Below are 16,538 nucleotides of genomic sequence, written 5' to 3' on the forward strand. Positions count from 1 at the left end.
CTAAACTGTAATAGTAGTTGTTTTTAGCAGAGGATAAAGTGAATATGTTTTAAATAAATCAAAGTATATATTCTGTTGCCTAAGGTATTCAAATAGAAGTGCTATTTGTTTGGCCACCTATAATACTTTGCAATGTGTGTTAGCATTAAGCGAGCATGAGACAAAGGGGTGTGCTTGTTTTAAGTTGGGCAAAGAAATTACATTACTAATATACCCACGAATGATTATTTATTTGTACTTAAAATATGACATGACATGAGTTCACTCAAAAACATACTGAATGAATAGAAAATAAAACTGAAATTAAAAGAACTAGGTCAAACTTTAAAAAAAAAAATCGCTTCCTCTTGTCAGCAAATGAAAAAAATATCCTCCAATATTTGGCTTTCTTCCAAGTCCTGCAGGCAATTCAGACGATGAGGCACCGCAGGGGTACGCAGACCTCTGCAGATTGGTTTGGGCGCAGTAAGAGCTGGTCCACGTTGGAATGACCAAGATGATGCTTTGCATTGCTCATGTGCCGCAATGGAACTAAAGTTATCTATTAACTCAACCACAGAGAAGTCAAACCTGGGGGTGGAAAAAAAAATGTTGCTGTTATTCGATTCAACATACAGTACATTTTTGTCTGCAGGGGCATTTCCTGGCTGCGGCGTCCTTGTCCTAACAACAGGAAACGCACACACAATGCCAGACTGCTAAACAATACAAACTCAAATTTAAAAAGGTGAGCAAGCTGAGGTACCAGCACCAGAAATGCCAAATCGCCAGTTTGGATGTAGAAATTGTGTGCTAAAATATTGCCAACTACCTTCTGCTTGTTAACACCATTAATATAAAAGCAAATGACTACATTGCTGAATTATGAACTGATTCCTGACAAGCGGCTTTAACAAGCCAAAACCACTGGTGCGCTCCAACAGAAGTACACCGTTTCTTGTCGGCGTGAGAGGGACGGAAAATCGGAGAACCTGGCGCCTAGATGCCTGGAATAGAAATGAGGGAATGTGCAGTGAAATAAATAAAGCAAAACAAAGAAGATTAGGCTAATAGAGATTCAATCCCTCAGTCTGTCTGGCTTGATAAATTATTCAACGTATACACAGTGGAAGGACAACCATTCCAAATACAAAACATGAATTCTTTAAAGCATGCTCCAGTGAAGTTGCTAACATAATTCTCTGCTCGTTTAAAGCCGCATCCATTTGCATCACATGCAGTGCTGCGCGCAGCTCCCTGAGGTGAGCACCGCGTTTGGCATGCACTTGTTGGGGCCGTCCCCAAACGCCGCGCTGTGGATCATTCAGTTCAGGGCCACAGAGAAAGGAGGAAAAACTATTGTTAAATTGTCATTTCATTTGCATTTATCCGTAGACAAAATTACCATGTCGTTCCCTCACTTCACTTTTCTGTTGTTTTATTTCATGCACCAGTAGCATAGAAAGTAACAGAAGATAAAATGAATACTGTGTGTGCGAGCCGCTATATGATTGTCACTTACGGTCAAAAGGTCATTATAGCCTTTTATATTTCTGCTCCGACTCACTTGTGACGGCTACTTTCTGACTTTGTGAGGAAGTACGCAAAAAAACCTTAAAAGTTTTTCTTGGAAAATGAACTCGAGTGTGAACATGTTTGAGTGACAGTAGAGAAAGCTTATCAGGGTCAAGTTAGCTGAGGGAAGATAAGTGTAAAAACAGATTTTTTTTTTTTTCTTAAAACTGAGTGACATAACCTGAAGTAAGTTAATGTATTTTCCTCATTTGGGTTCCTGCCTGTCAACAGGCAGAGGAAAGAATGAGCAAAAGTGAGCGTGACTGGCCAAGAGAGAGAAATTGAGAGATGGAAAGCAAATGCAGCTTTGTGGATACTGAGCGGGAACATGGGGGAGGGACTTTGGCTAGATTCCGTCTCGCGAAATGTGAGAATTTGCATTTTTATTTGTTGATTTATTTAACGGACAGAGCTCTCAAACAGCCATCCATCAACAAACGACATGCTGGTAATGAATAATGCATTGCTTAACAGCGGGCACAATCTATAACAAGGCGTGGGGGGTGGGAGGGGGGTACAGTTTGGTCAGAGTGTTACGGGAGCGAGGGTGGGGCAGAGCGGGTGGCATAAGGCAGAAAAGAATGCCAGTAGAGATTCAGAAGGCTTTAACTTTGTGACTTTATACTCTGAGGTGCAGTCAGATATTAATAGATTCGTAGCTCAAGGGACTTTCATGAAATCTGTCACTGTTGCCTGGATTTTTTTTTCAGCATGAGCAAGAGCAGATGTTCTTTCAGTCAAAGTAGTTTTAGTATTTGGAATACCGCGTCATCATTTTTTATAATTATTATCGTTACTTTTAGACTAATGTGCTAGCAACTCGTGTCTATGGCATGCCACAGATTTGAAGTTTAATAAAACTGTTTTCTTCTTTGCGGCCTTCTATACAGTGCTCCTCCCATTTAGTTTGAAATATGTCCACGATCCTTTGCATGCCTCCTCGCTTCTAACGCTCACTGCACTCTTTCATTAAAGATGGTCGTCTCACCCCGGTGCCCTTATTCATTTGCAGTCCAAACAGTAAGAGAGAAGAAAAAAGAAAAAAAAAATCGTGGCCAAAGCATAGATTCTGCATGTCAATTTCCCAACCAATCAATAGCGTGCGTGTAATGGCAGGCGAGATGGAGATGAGATGGAACTGTCTCATTACTAACTGGCACAGAATTCAAAAAAGGATTAATAAGGTCGCTTCATGTTAACCCGAGCTTTGTTTGGTAATTTGCACATTAAGATGGAACGGTTTTAGATCAGATGGCCCAAAGGGGCACGTCATTGTTGCTAGGTAAAGTAGAAATGAATTGTTTGAAATCACGCAAGCTGCATCATTCCATCCACATAATAACTTGCTCCTTTCACAGAGCGCTGTCACAATAACCGAGGCCATGCTGCAACTTTCAATATTGGCCAGAGGAGCACATGCCATGGCCGCTGAGCTTCGAGTATCAATGAATGTCATCAGCCGGCTGCATGAGTAGGACGGGAAAGTATCGAAAAGGCCGAGATGTCCTTGGAACTGTGTGAAGAATTTCGGTGAGTAGTATTCACTATAGTACCCTTGTTTATCTTGAAGAACATCTTATACAGCAGCTAGGGTACCTTATTTTCTTTTTGTGCAATGCTCAAGCGCTCACCCCCACCCTTTCAAACTTGCTTTTAACATTGCTGCCTCTTGCTTTCTCTGTCTCATTACTGTTGCAGAGAAAGGAGGGAGGGCAGTGTGTGCATCCAGAAGTCTGTTCAATTACACCTGCTGCAAGGTCCCTGCCAGGTGGACTAATGGAACGCAGCACGTCTCCTGACAGACTGGCCGCGGCGCTAGCTAGCCCACTAAAAGCTTCATTTAGCATCTCGCAGCCGAAAAGTTAGCTGAACTAAGTGTCATAATTTACCCCGGATAATAGAAACTCTGCAGAACCCCGTTTAGAATGTGGTAACGAGGCTTTTCTGGATAACATTATCGCCCGGTAAAAAGGTTACCGATTTTCAGATGTCTTTTGAATCTGGGGTTCCACGATGAGCTCGGCGGGACTTGCGAGGAACCCAACAGGGGATGTGGCAGTGTCCTTTGTTGACTGCGCTGTAGGATCTGTCAAGAAATGTACATGCTTACATTCAAATATGTCCTAAACTTTGTGTTCCAGTAGCTTTTTTTTAAAAAAATCAGAATTGGCAAACATGTTTTCATTAACAGAAGAGCAAATAAGAGTGCTGAAAGCTCTTTGCGATGACATGGAGGTACTCACTCAGGCTTTGACACAAAATGGCTGGCTGCTTGTCAAACTAGCACTATATGAATGACTATTTGGCAGCGGTGCCTCCTATTTGTTGATCTGATTGGCCCTTAAAAATGTAACAGCCAGAACATTTGTTCAGTCGCCTTCCAAGTTTTACTTGTGCTAATACTCTCCCGAAGCATGTTTATTAGCTCTACCTCAAATGAATTGGTGAAAGAAACTAATGTGGCATGTCAGGTTTGTGACAAGTATCAATACAGCATTTTGATTAACTGGAGGGGGGGAAACAACTTACCACAAAAATGATTTTTTTTTTCCCGGGAAGCAGTTTGTGAAGAGTTGTGATGCAAGCTTTGTTGCGCTGGATGATTCTCACTGTCACAGACAGGCAACAGACACAGTATCAGCAGCAATTTTCATAAGCAGGCCTCAACAATTTCATTCTGTGAATGACTTTGATGGTCATATGGAGCTTTTTTCAATAACTTGCTTTACCTGGAGGGCAAATCTTGGCCACGAGGGGTGTCTGGCTGTGATGTTCCATTGTTAGTGACAGAGCTGCTGAGTTTGGATTGACATGCTTCTTGAAGTCTAATATGAACACAAGAAGGAATTGAAATCAGGAACTGATGTTCTGCCACAGAGCATTATACTGTTGTTCAATATTATATTATACAATATACTTTTCTCAGATTGATACCAATATGTCCAGTATCGGACTGATACTGATACCTAGTATGGGTATCCTTTAAGTATATTGTGATTAAAAATCCATTCTTCAATTTCTTTAATCTTACTTATCCTCATTTTGATTGCAGGAATGTTCACCAATTTACCCAAGAAGCAGTTTTGGAATGTGTGAGTATTAAATGAAAATATTATATGGACATTTTGTAACTTACTGCTAGACTATGAGAAGGAACTTTTTTCTTTTGAGGTTTTTGGACCCTACCTTTTGCAGTCGAGACGTGACTGGCACAGCTGCTGGTTCTGTCTGCTGAGCCGCTCCTCCTGATCAGCCAGACGTGCCTGCAGCTTCTCTCGCTCCAACTCCAGCTGCATCTTCTGCAGCAGCAGCTGGTGCCTCTTCTCCTCCCAGTCCCCACGACTATGTAAAGGGTTGGTCAAAGCTTCCTTATTCTCTGTAGCTGAGTCATTCTCTGCATGTGGCCTGTATGGAAAACTACTAATTTGATAACAGATATTTTATACTTTAAACGACATCTAAATTTTAGAACGAGTGAACAAACAGTTCCAGAACAACCGTACCTTTGGCCTAAGGTGCTCTCACAGCTTTTCTCAAGGGAATGGCCGTTTCTATGTTGCTGGATGCCATAGCCACTGTCTTGATAGTGCTGCAAACCAAATTCTCCTCTCTGAATCTGATGCTCACTGATTTGTGCACCAGCATCAGCTGGATAGAAAGCGGGTGTAGAAATAGTGACAGCTTGCAAGGCTCCTCTCCTTCCGCCACTTCTCTTGTGGACTTGAGCTTGATGTGGTTGACTAGCAGCAAGACTGAGGTATGAGCCATCAAACATTAAGCCATTAGCCTGACTAGTAGTTTCGTTAATGGCTTCTTCGCTGCTCGGCACCTGGACACACAAGAAAACCAATGAATGTCTTTTGATCAACAAAAGAGGCTTCCAAAAAATGAATACTTTTTTATAACCCATGAGCATAATTTAGAGCTGGCCGAAAGTGAAATTTGTCGGTGTTGAATTATGAACCATTCACACAATTTGTGCAGATGTGCGGGTAAAAATATTCCCCACATGCGTAATTGGAGTGCGTTTTCTTCCAGTGCGTATAATTACAATGGCGTGCAGTGTCCTATTACGCTTACCGTATCCTGTTCAGACCTGACAGAGGCGGCAAGATTAAGAGGCCAATTTTCAACTGAGCATTACTGGCAGGTAAACCAAGGTCAGGCACATTATGAGATAAACATAAGGAGGAAAAGCCCGTCTTATAGTTGACTAGGGAAGGGAGAGAGTGACTCATTTGCTAAGGGTCAGGGAGCAGGCAAACAGCCATTATTCAGAGCCACAGTGGGACAATGAGGTTTGGCCGTGTCATCTATTCCATCTCCAGATGCTTAGGCTGAAGAGTGTCTTCCCTTCTCAAGTGTGACCTTGAGAGAGTTTTATTGTGGTGTAATCATATCGAAGCAAGTGACTTCGGAGGGGGTGCTACAGTCAATTGATGGACATTATTTTGGCGCTTAAATATAAATGAGCTGTTGCATGACGTCTCGATGAACCCTTTATACGAACAGGATCGTACCTTATAGTGAGCTTGTGCCTGGCTAAGCTCAGCGATGGACTGGTTGAGCTTTACTTGTTGCTGAGTCAGGTATTGTTGGTAGAGCCCAAGCAGCTCCTGACACTCCCTGTACTGCTGCTGAAGGTCTGGCGCGCCGGTGGTTAAGGGATAGACATCACTGAGGGATGAGACTTGTGGGTCAAAAACTAACATGGGTTTTTAAATTCCTGAAGGAAAAATAAGAACGCTCTCATGAAAGGTCTGTTCAACGTTGCTTTTAAAAATGCCTCGTTTAAAAGGTCACTGTATGCAGATCAGTCGTTTTAGTAGGGAAACGATTCTCTTTGGGGGATTAAGACAGACAGCGGCTAGATTTACTAGACAACCCATATGAAACCATTATTTGAGCAAACAGTTACATGCTTGACCAGGAAAGTACAGAGGAAAGGAAAAAAAAAGGGCTAGAAAAATCTGACTTTGTGTCAGAGCACAGAATTTTCACCATCTGGTTCGATCCATGCTGCGCTGAGCTGAGCTGGGCAGGGGCTCTCTGCCAGACAGAGAGTTGGCAGATACAAGGAAACTAATCTGGAGCGGAACTACTGCTGCGCCCCAGGAGCCCACTAATGACAGTAGCACCATCGCACCACAGCAGCACATACAAAGATAATGACTAGGAGATACACAGACAAACTCATACATATTCAATAATCAACCTGCGTCTTACTCTGACTTTCTAGGACACACACACTGAGGCACAAGAGCACAATTTCCCCCCACACAAACGCTACAATAAAAGCAAGTCGTGCACACACACACACACACACACACACACACTCCCACCCAAGCTGACCATAAAGTGTGTTTCCTCCAGGCCATATATTTTTATGATGGTGGCCCTGCTACCCCAGCTGATGAGTTTCTCAGCATCCGTTTAAAAAAAAAAAAAAGCCCAGATATTAAGAGGAAATCAAAGTTCAAAGTGGAGTCGTATTGAAAAAATAGTTGGCAGAGTACTCCATAAGGAAACACTTTGGTTGTTAGAGGGCTTCAATCAGGTTGGGGAAATGAAATGGGAGGGGAAGGAAAGAGAAGGGGAAACAACTTTGAATTGAGGAGCAGGCACAAGACAAATGCAATGAAGCAGCTTCCATAAACTGGGAGAAAAGTGAGGAAAGGAAACACATTGATTGAACGCTCCATCTAACTATGGAGCCCCCCCTCCCCTCTAGCACTGATAATGTCTATGGAAGTCTTGCACGATGAAAGGACATCACAAGGACATCACATCATGTAAACCGTTGCTAGGAGGTCTATTTATGCAGCATGAATAAGGAAGTGTCTGGGGGGGGGGGGGATACTGAATATGCGTACACAGCCACCATACGCGCGCCGAGATTGCAAAATGCATGGGTGTTTGTATGCCAAAACATTTGAATGAAATCTAATTATATTACAAAAAGCACAATGAAGAATGTCTCGCTGTGCACCAGGATCCTGTCGGTAAAGCATGCTAATATGCTGACGGGGACAAGCGGTCGGTCCCTGGACAACAAGCACTATGGGCAATCTGATCCAAGGAGAGCAATACTAACAAGATTCCACTTCTGTGCCAGATGCTACAAAAACAGACTTTCTCCACATCCTTGGACAACAGCCAAGGGCCAAGTACAGTACTCGGCAAGCCCGGTTGTTTACATCATAGTTGCAAATTGCCAACAATGACTTACTCCTCCCCCCCTTTGCTCCCAAAATACTCCAAATCAAGGGCTTGGGTTGAAGAGGCCTGTCAAAATGATTCACTTCCCTGTCAGGCTGAGGCTTGAATGAAATTATGAAATCCACCTCAAGGAGGAACAAATTTGCACACTGGGGGGTGGGGGTGTTCTAAAGCCTACTTTAGCACACCGAATCAAACAGATTGAGCCTGAAGAGGACAGAAAGGGGCGGAGATTGATAGCTGGAAATGTGTAGGAAAGGAAGCAATGATGGTGAATTAATTGAAGCTGACAACTTGCGTAACCTTGTAAATACAACTGAACCTAAAGAACATGGGCGCAGCAAAGTCACACAGACAAAAAAAATAAAAATAAGCAAAACGATTCATAAGGAAAACATTCCGACTATCGAGGTCCATACCCAAGATGAAAGCCAATAAAAGCAATCTAGAAAAGATCTGGAAGTATGTCAAATTCAGTCATAAAATATTTTGCAGTCACATCCGGTAGTCGATTAGAAGAGAGGTAAAAGGCTTCCCAACCCTCCACGGCCTCTGGCTTTTCTCTAGTTGTGTCTCCTGCTGTGTTTTGTCGAGCGCTATCGCCACGGTGACCTCGGCACATAACAGCATACTTACTTTTAATGTACGCAAGCGTCGCTTCTTTCCGAGACGAATTCATTTCAATTCGAAATGTCAGCTGAACACCCAAATATCAAGGTTACTTTTTCCTCTCTCATCCTTGGTGGCTTAGAGCTAAACTATAGCCCAACATTTCTTACACCCCGTCAACCCTGAACCTTGGTTAGATAAGATAAGCTAAGGCGTAATGGAATTAGATTTGACAAGACTCTCATTCGGTGTGTTTGCCTTTGGTGTCTCCTTAACCTTTCTGTGAAGTGGCAGAACCTTATCCCCGAGAAGTGCGTTCATGACTCTTGCTCACACTTTAAAAGACTACGTTATCCCCCCCCGAGGTGCCTAACATTTTTCTCTCGCAAATACCTTTTAATGGAGTTTAGAACTTTGGTGTAAATGCCAAGTCTGCAAGCCCGAGCATGCTTAATTGAGCCGTGCTGCCCTAATTTAGCACACTTCCATTTCCAATCATACAATTTAGCAGCAGGGTCAATTACTCTTCATATTTTGCAGCAATTTAACATCAACTGATTATTGTGCGTTAACCTGTGTGGAATTTTAAGGAAGACGGCGGGGAGCATAAAATAGAATAACATTGTTAGTCTCAAATTAGTGAATAAATAATATTCTGGCTTTCACTGTGTGGAGAGGAACTGACATCCAATGCGCAAAGTAAAGGTTACAAAAACATATTGAAAAGAGACACAATAGTCTTCTTAGTAAATACCAAACTTAATAGATGCTTTCGAGTTTGGGCCATTGTTTCAACCGTGAAATTGATTTTGTGCACAAAGGCAAATAAGCTGCAAGCACTTACAAAAGACAACTGTGGCAGACGTCAAAAAATTGAAATGAATCTCCCCATTTGTCTGCCTCTAGTAGAAATTCAAGAGTTGCAATGGCTGCACAATGGCTTTGCTAGGACAACAGTGCCCCCTGTTGACGTCGTTCTGTATAGTCAGGCGCAGCACAGAAAAATACTTGCACACAAAATGTAGATAATGTTGCAGCCACAGACTATGGCACTGGTATTTTGTCAATAATATCTAAAAGGATACTTTCTCTTTCATGTGCTATAACCAAATTCCGTTCCTCGAGTTGTTGGATCTTGCTTTCGAAATTATCATGTTCATCTTTCAGGCGCTTCACAGATTCTTCCTTCTCCTCACTCACTCTAGGGGGGGGGGGGGGGGGGGGGGAAAGACAATACATTATATATTAAAATAAAATGGGAGGCAAAAGTGAGCCAGCGAAGCAAGAAAGCAAAAGCCATGAGGGATTTTATTTCAATTGCTTCTTCGGAGGGATTTAATCAGCAAACTACCTGGCTAGTTCTTCAATCAGGTTTGCAATGCGACGTTTGTCTTCGGGACAGAGGTCTTTCAGACCGACTTGGCTCTGTGCACTGATGCTTTCAAATATTACCTAGGGAACATGGTTGTAGTTTTACATCCAGTTAATTTGCAAATATGACAAAATGATGAAAACCTTACTGGTGATGTGCTGTCAGTGGTTGGAGAAGCACTGGCAAAGGTTGAGACATTTTCCTTGACGTCAGAACTGTATTGATCATTTTGTACATAGCTCTGTTTTTTGCCACCCCTCTTTAATGGTATGTCAATCTTGCAGTCAGAGGAGCGCCTGGATTGCATCTTGGTATTTTTTTTACTTGAGGTGCTTGTGCCACCTGGCTGACAAGAGATCACTTCATCTTCTCCTGCGATTGGAGAAAGAAAACATGGTGAGTTTGACAATGTCTGTGAAAGTGTATATTATTTTGGCTCACCAGAAACAAATACCAGAGATTGTACCTCATCTGCCACTATGTCAACAAAGACAGTGGAATTACTTTTTACAAGAACAGTAGTTTCACACAATGGAATAATAAAAAAAACTTAACGTTCAAAAGCTATTTCTTTCTCTGGATTATAAAATCCCTTAAGTAACAAAGTAAGGTTCTAATTTAATCTATTAGGGTTAGAGTTTGGCCTGTGACTACTACAACTAAATGAAGCTGATCATCTGTGCTATTTAAAGTGCCTAAATAATTGAGCGCTCCTAGGTGGATTTTTGAGAGCGAGTTGTGTCAAGCGGATCAACAACCGTTTATCTGGGCTTGTTAGTGACGTTAACATAAATGGCATCTTCATTCAGTTAGCCACTTGTAAAATTTACATTTATTGGGCAAATGTGTTCATTTATTTTATGTTAAAATAACAATGCATTTATTCAGGTTTTATTTTGTATTTAAGTTTATATTGCAAAGTAGTGCAATAAAAATACAAATATTTATCCTAACATGATGAGTAATTGTATTTAACAATCGTGAATACAATATTGATCAAGGAAATCCTGATTAGAATTTTGACCATAATCGTGCAGCCCTACACGTGACCAAAATGTGACCGCGCGACTGCTAAGTTTCTCTTGAGCAAGGCACTTGAACCAAGCAAAAACCTTACTCCAATACTGTAACTCGAGTTGTTTACTTGTTTTTTTGTTTTGATACTTGACTACTTGTTGTTTTGTAAACGATCGTGCATATAATCTTGGAAGAATTAAAAGTAATAAAACCACACGGACTGGAAAGTAAATAAACAAATGAATACATGAATAAGCATACCACTCTTGACCCAAAATATTCCGGATTTTGAATTCCTTTTGTCAACTGCCGCCATGTTGAAACAACCGCCGCAAGTGACAAGGAACCAAACCTTGCTAAGAAAATGTAACTCCGCCTCTTCGTCAAATATGAAGATCTGATTGGCAGATCTTCAAGCAGGCGTTTTTCTATTGGCTTACACACGGACCCCGCCCCCCACAGGCTCCCCCCCCTCACACGCCCCCACGCGACAAGACGTCCTGACGTAAACGCTTCTTGCAGACCGCATGGTCACGTGACGTGATGATATTATATTATAACAATTAAAATATGAGATGGTTGAACACAATCAATTATCATCTTTTTTTTTTTATAACAGCGCATCTGTAAGTGTTAAGTGACGCCGGAAGATGGCAGCGATGTATAACATAAACTCTCAGCGAAGAAGAAAAAGCGTTGCCAGCTGCTGATGTACCTTGGTGACGGTGACAAACCCGAAGGGGTTGCTCTTCTAGAAATTAATAAAAAATATATTTATTGGTAGAAAAATGGACGAGACAAAAGCAAGCGTGTCGGTCAAATGTGTGCCTGAAAGACTGACACTGGGCATCACGCGAATCCTTGGTGAGTATTTTGATGCGGCGTCGGAACTAGCAACATCCGCAACAGATATTATAACGCTTCTTCCATACAATAAATTCTAAATCGTATTTCTCTTTGCACCAGAGAACATGCCTGGTGTTGCCGATGTGCGCCTCGCAGAGAGGGAGCCTGGAGAAAAAAGGAGTCTGCTCTCATGGGAACAGGTGAAGGAACCCATAAGATGCAATTGTCAACAATCAAACGTCAGATTATTAAAAAAACATCTGTTTCCTCTCCGCAGAAAAACAATTGCATTCTACCAGAGGACCTACGAGATTTTTTTCTGACAACAGATGGCTTTACACTTACTTGGAGCGTCAAACTAGACGGCAAGTGAATCTGTTTTTATTATTCTAACAGTGATTCCCAAATTTGCTATGTGAGTTTCTCAAGTGCGCTGTAGGTAACGATTCTATGCCGGCGATGTATTGTGGAAGAACAATTAAAAGCCAGAAATGTTAGATGACAAATCCCCTATTATGTGATACCCGGATAAACGGGATTTTACATGCACTGAATTACAATTAAAATACCCCTAGTGATATTTTGTAATGTTTTTTGTGTCTCCTTCAGATGAATGTGTTCCCTTAGGATGCATGACAATCAACAGTGTGGGAAGGTTGCAGCCTCTTCTCCAGCCAACACAATTTTTCTCCCTGCCAAATGCACCATCACTGGCTGACCTAGACTGGGAGGAGGGCAGTGCAGAATGTGGTGAAACTCGTATATCAAATTCTATAATCGTCTTCACCCGGAAATAATGCAAATTTATTTTTGTAATTTAACAGGGTCAGAAAATACTCCCCCTCCTCCACATTTTGATTCTCGGAGCCGCATCTTTGAGTTGGATTCATGTGGCGGGAATGGTCAAGTGTGCTTGGTATACAAAAACACCACCCCAGGTGCTCTTGGAGGTCTTTTGTCCAAAAATATATCTGACCCCTGACAATTTATTTAACATTCTTTTCTTTTTCCAGGTGTGGTCGCCCAGCAGAGTGAAATTTGGTTTCTGGACCGCTCGCTTAGCTGGCATTTCTTAACCGCAACCTTCTCCTCTTACTACCGCCTCATGATCACACACCTGGGCCTGCCCGAGTGGCAGTATTTTTTTACACCTTATGGCCCCAGTCCGCAAGCCAAGGTAGCGAAGAGAGTTCTTTTGAAAATACTCTATATCAGCGATACATCTTAATAAAGTAGTTAATCGATCAGGTAAATTGAGATACTTTATTTTTTGCCATTTTGATAAGTACAGTGTTTCATTCAAAGTAATGAACAGACACATGATTTGTGTTGGAAAATCAAAATCTTGCTCGTTTTCATTCCTCAATTATTTTTAATTTATTTATTTTTTGTGTGTTAACTCTCTAACACCCGTCGTTCCCTCCGCAGCAGTGGTCATCGCTATACCAGCCGCTGACCTTCAGAAGTGAGCTCAGCCTGACTCCTTCTGCCGGAGATGTTCACATCAACAAGATTGATCCCACAAAGGCTTTTAAAGCCAAAGCCAAGGTACCCACGCCTAAGAAGAAGCCATCCGCACCGTGCAGCCAAGCGAGCAATAGCAAAAGTCTCGGCAGCAGTGGAAGACCTGGCACAGCGAAGCGATAAAACCGGATTCGTTTGATGATATTTCAAGCAGCTCTCGGACAGTACTTGACAACTGAGGCTCTGTCACGAGTGTCCATCAAACTTCATTTAAGAAAGTCACAAGCAATGACCACCTTTAAAATCAGTGAATTTCATTTTGCATATTTATACAAAGCTTGATCTTATGATCTACCATGCCAGATATAGAATAAATTAACTATGCATAAATTACAAGTCTGTTTTGACTGTAAACTTTAATAATAAAATGCAGCTGCTATTCCTTGATCACATTGTTAACACTTGACGCCATAAACCTCAGTCAAATTTTCAATATTACAGGTGCTATTTATAAATCCATAACTTCACAGGGAAGATACAGTAGATGATTATTCACTTTGTAATGCCCGCGGAGTGTGGCCGCATAAGCAATAAGACTTCTTGGCTCAACTTTGGGCTCAACTATTTTTCAAGTGATGCCAACATGAAGGTTATCTTTTCACTTTTTGCCCATAGACTGCTGTCTGCCTGAATGAATAATAGATAAGCGCCTATTACTCTGCATAATATTAAAGGCTCTTAAAGGAGGTAGGATTTTAAATCAGTGTAACACTCAGTTACTCCAAAGTTAGACCAGCTACTTTTGCATCATTAATGAAAGTCGGCAGACTCTTCAAGAAATATATTTTAGGTTTCAACTTGTCTTACTCCTGGATGTTGAACATTTGCATAATAAGCCTTAGCTGAGTGCCATTTCTCTTTCAGCTGCAAGAAGCAGCTTAGCAAGTGATGCAAATTGTAACCGAGTAACTAAGATACAGACACGCGAGTCCCACATTTGCGTCATTATTAGCGGATCGTCCAATCAAAGCAATCTTGGAATGTGTCAGCTACTCATGTGCACCTAGCTTGACATGCTCCACTCATCGTATTAGTTGGGAACCTCTCACACGCAAAAATCAGTGTCAGCGTTTTGTTTTTCCAGTGATGCAGTCTCCTTCTCTACTCTTTCTATCGGTCCAGTGCAATTTTCTGAGCGTGGAGGATGATGAAGTTCAACCAAGACCTTGTAGACTCCCGCACCCAATACGCCTCCAATCATCGGGGCGACAATGGGCACCCACCACCAACCATTTCCGGCCCTGCACAGATCAACAAGCAAATTATTACACGTCTCCTCACTCTTAAAACTCTTCAGACGGTTATTAAGAAAGACAGATGATTATTGGCGTACAGCCTGAGTACCTATAGCGCCCCCCCATACCTGAACACGTCAACCCCCCAACCCGCAATGGCCGTGAAGATCCTCGGCCCGATGTCTCTGGTGGGATTGATCGCGTAGCCACTGTTACTGCCCATAGAAATGCCGATTAATAGCACCAAGAGACCCACGACGGTTGGCTCGGTGCCTGCTGCAGCTGGTTTGTTTTTCTGGTCGGACAATGCCAACAGGCACAGCAGTAGCAAAGCTGTCCCAAATACCTGGCAATAACACAATCAAAGTCAAACGAGACCTCGTTTTTTATTTGTCTCCAGTGTGAATCCAGTATTTTGTACCTGGTCAATGAATCCTCCCAACAAGGAGAGGTAATGGGCAGGATAGGTGGCAAAGATACTAGCAGTGGCCTTGTCGCCAGTTACAGTCAGATTCCCTCCACAATAGTCGTGTATTGCCTCTGCAAACACATCAAATTGGCAATCGGTGTCGTGTGAAAGGAGAAACCGCTCAGTACCAATCGCTCTTGTTCATTCAGCGTGTCCTCCTCACCGTAATACACAGCATAAACCGACCCTGCGGCAAAAAAGGACCCCAGAAACTGTGAGAAAATATAGAGGGGGAACATCCTCCACGCCAGGCGGCCATAGACACACATGGCGAAGGACACCGCCGCGTTCATATGAGCGCCTGGTGGAATAAGAAAGCACATGATGGCACAGATAGTGTTGATCTTTTTATGCTTGAAGATGAGACAACCTTTATACCTGAAACTGTCCCTCCTATATGACTCCCAATTGCAACACCCAGCCCAAAGCCCAGATTGATGCTTATGTAATGTCCAAATTCTCCTTTTCCGGTCGTGACCTGCGCCACAGAACCAAGGCCAAACACCTGGAAACAGAAACCAGACTGCTCAGAGTGATGATTAAGGATAGACAAAATGACTGACGACTCACTTTTGAACTAGTGCTAAAAAAAAAAAGCTGAACTTAAAACCCTGACGCCAACTTTTAGATTAAAACGAGTGGAAAGGCTTACACTGAGCTATTCATTCAGGGAACAGGAAATGTGCAGATCCGCCAGCACAAATCATGCACCCTAAAGTTAAAACGTAAGCAGAGTGTCAAAGTACAAGATGGGGGTGCACACCAAAGCTCAGGACATGTCTTGTTGCTGGTGTGTTAACTTTTATTACATGTGTCGCATGCTTCCCTGTGGGCTTCACATTGTAACTCTCTGTTCTAAATTTGGCATCGATTGAAACAGCAAACAAAACATGTGACTCTGGCGACCCCCTCCACGTGGCCCACTGCTTGACCTATCTGCAGATTGAATCTTCTCTCACTTCCCCAAAACACAAAAAACGTGTTTGGCGGCACGAGGCTTTTAATCAAGAACACAAGCGTGCTAATCATTATCATCATTATTGCTTTGATGTGCCGAAATAAAAGCAATGTCCAAACCTTTTTCAATATCTTGTTGCCAAAATATATCAATTTTATCACAAAGAATGAAGAAACAACTTCTTACCATCATTACATAAGTGCAAAGAGTTTCAGCAAGTCCCACGCGAACAATTTCATTCCTTAATCGAAAAGCTCGGGTTACAAGAGGTGCTTTTCGCAGAGGGATTCCTTGATCTGCTGACTTTGCAAAGTCCTTCATTTCTACTTCTTGTAGTTTGACCATTTCTCTCATTTGGCTTCTTTTGTCTTGCAAGACTACTTTTGGAAAAAATAAAGCTAACTGGAGAGAAATCCTGAGTTCAGACTTGTAGGACTAACATGCTGCCCACGTGCGTCCACTAATACAAATGGTGGCCTTCCCGACAGGCACTGCTGTTCTCCGATCTAATTTCACGCGAGCTGTGTGCGCCTCTCTCGCTCTCTTGCTGTCTTCATCACACAGTGCAATTGGGTCTACACTTTATAGCAGTGACACAATCTTCCTCTCTCCCTCCCACCCCCCGGATATGCTCACGCTGACATACAGACAGCTGCAGCCTCCAATAGCTTTGTGTCAGCACTTGGCCAGTGAGGAAACTGTTATTTGAAATATCTGCTTAACATCACTGGACAA

The 16,538-nt window shown here is 42.4% G+C and overlaps 3 protein-coding genes across 8 annotated transcripts; 1 reads left to right on the forward strand and 2 right to left on the reverse strand.

The window, feature by feature from the left end:
• Window positions 1-213: 213 nt before the first annotated feature.
• On the reverse strand, window positions 214-11,147 carry kiaa1328 (KIAA1328 ortholog). Of its 4 annotated transcripts, none has more exons than XM_049734969.1 (11): window positions 11,033-11,147; window positions 9,903-10,126; window positions 9,734-9,834; window positions 9,468-9,583; window positions 6,075-6,199; window positions 5,058-5,383; window positions 4,741-4,896; window positions 4,284-4,379; window positions 4,084-4,163; window positions 3,532-3,640; window positions 214-570 (listed from the first exon to the last, which is right to left on the reverse strand). In XM_049734969.1, exons 1-11 carry the CDS (start codon window positions 11,085-11,087, stop codon window positions 351-353), a joined length of 1,608 nt encoding a protein of 535 aa, XP_049590926.1. In that variant the 5' UTR covers window positions 11,088-11,147; the 3' UTR covers window positions 214-350. The 4 variants fall into 4 exon arrangements, with proteins under 4 accessions (XP_049590926.1, XP_049590925.1, XP_049590924.1 ...); XM_049734968.1 differs by having other exon boundaries at window positions 4,741-4,959; XM_049734967.1 differs by having other exon boundaries at window positions 4,741-4,971.
• A 132-nt stretch (window positions 11,148-11,279) lies between these two features.
• Window positions 11,280-13,471, forward strand: tpgs2 (tubulin polyglutamylase complex subunit 2). 3 transcript variants are annotated; one of them, XM_049734982.2, is made up of 7 exons: window positions 11,280-11,635; window positions 11,738-11,817; window positions 11,895-11,982; window positions 12,227-12,367; window positions 12,442-12,555; window positions 12,631-12,794; window positions 13,049-13,471. In XM_049734982.2, exons 1-7 carry the CDS (start codon window positions 11,560-11,562, stop codon window positions 13,262-13,264), a joined length of 879 nt encoding a protein of 292 aa, XP_049590939.1. In that variant the 5' UTR covers window positions 11,280-11,559; the 3' UTR covers window positions 13,265-13,471. The 3 variants fall into 3 exon arrangements, with proteins under 3 accessions (XP_049590939.1, XP_049590936.1, XP_049590937.1); XM_049734979.2 differs by having other exon boundaries at window positions 11,284-11,635; window positions 13,046-13,471; XM_049734980.2 differs by having other exon boundaries at window positions 11,285-11,635; window positions 12,227-12,364; window positions 13,046-13,471.
• On the reverse strand, window positions 12,862-16,416 carry aqp7 (aquaporin 7). The gene is made up of 6 exons (XM_049734978.2): window positions 15,990-16,416; window positions 15,224-15,350; window positions 15,009-15,146; window positions 14,798-14,916; window positions 14,505-14,722; window positions 12,862-14,382 (listed from the first exon to the last, which is right to left on the reverse strand). The coding sequence occupies exons 1-6, from the start codon at window positions 16,155-16,157 to the stop codon at window positions 14,187-14,189; spliced, it is 966 nt and encodes a 321-aa protein (XP_049590935.1). The 5' UTR covers window positions 16,158-16,416; the 3' UTR covers window positions 12,862-14,186.
• Window positions 16,417-16,538: the final 122 nt, after the last annotated feature.

Source organism: Syngnathus scovelli, chromosome 11 (genome assembly GCF_024217435.2).
Source record: "Syngnathus scovelli strain Florida chromosome 11, RoL_Ssco_1.2, whole genome shotgun sequence".
Taxonomy (NCBI): Eukaryota; Metazoa; Chordata; class Actinopteri; order Syngnathiformes; family Syngnathidae; genus Syngnathus; species Syngnathus scovelli.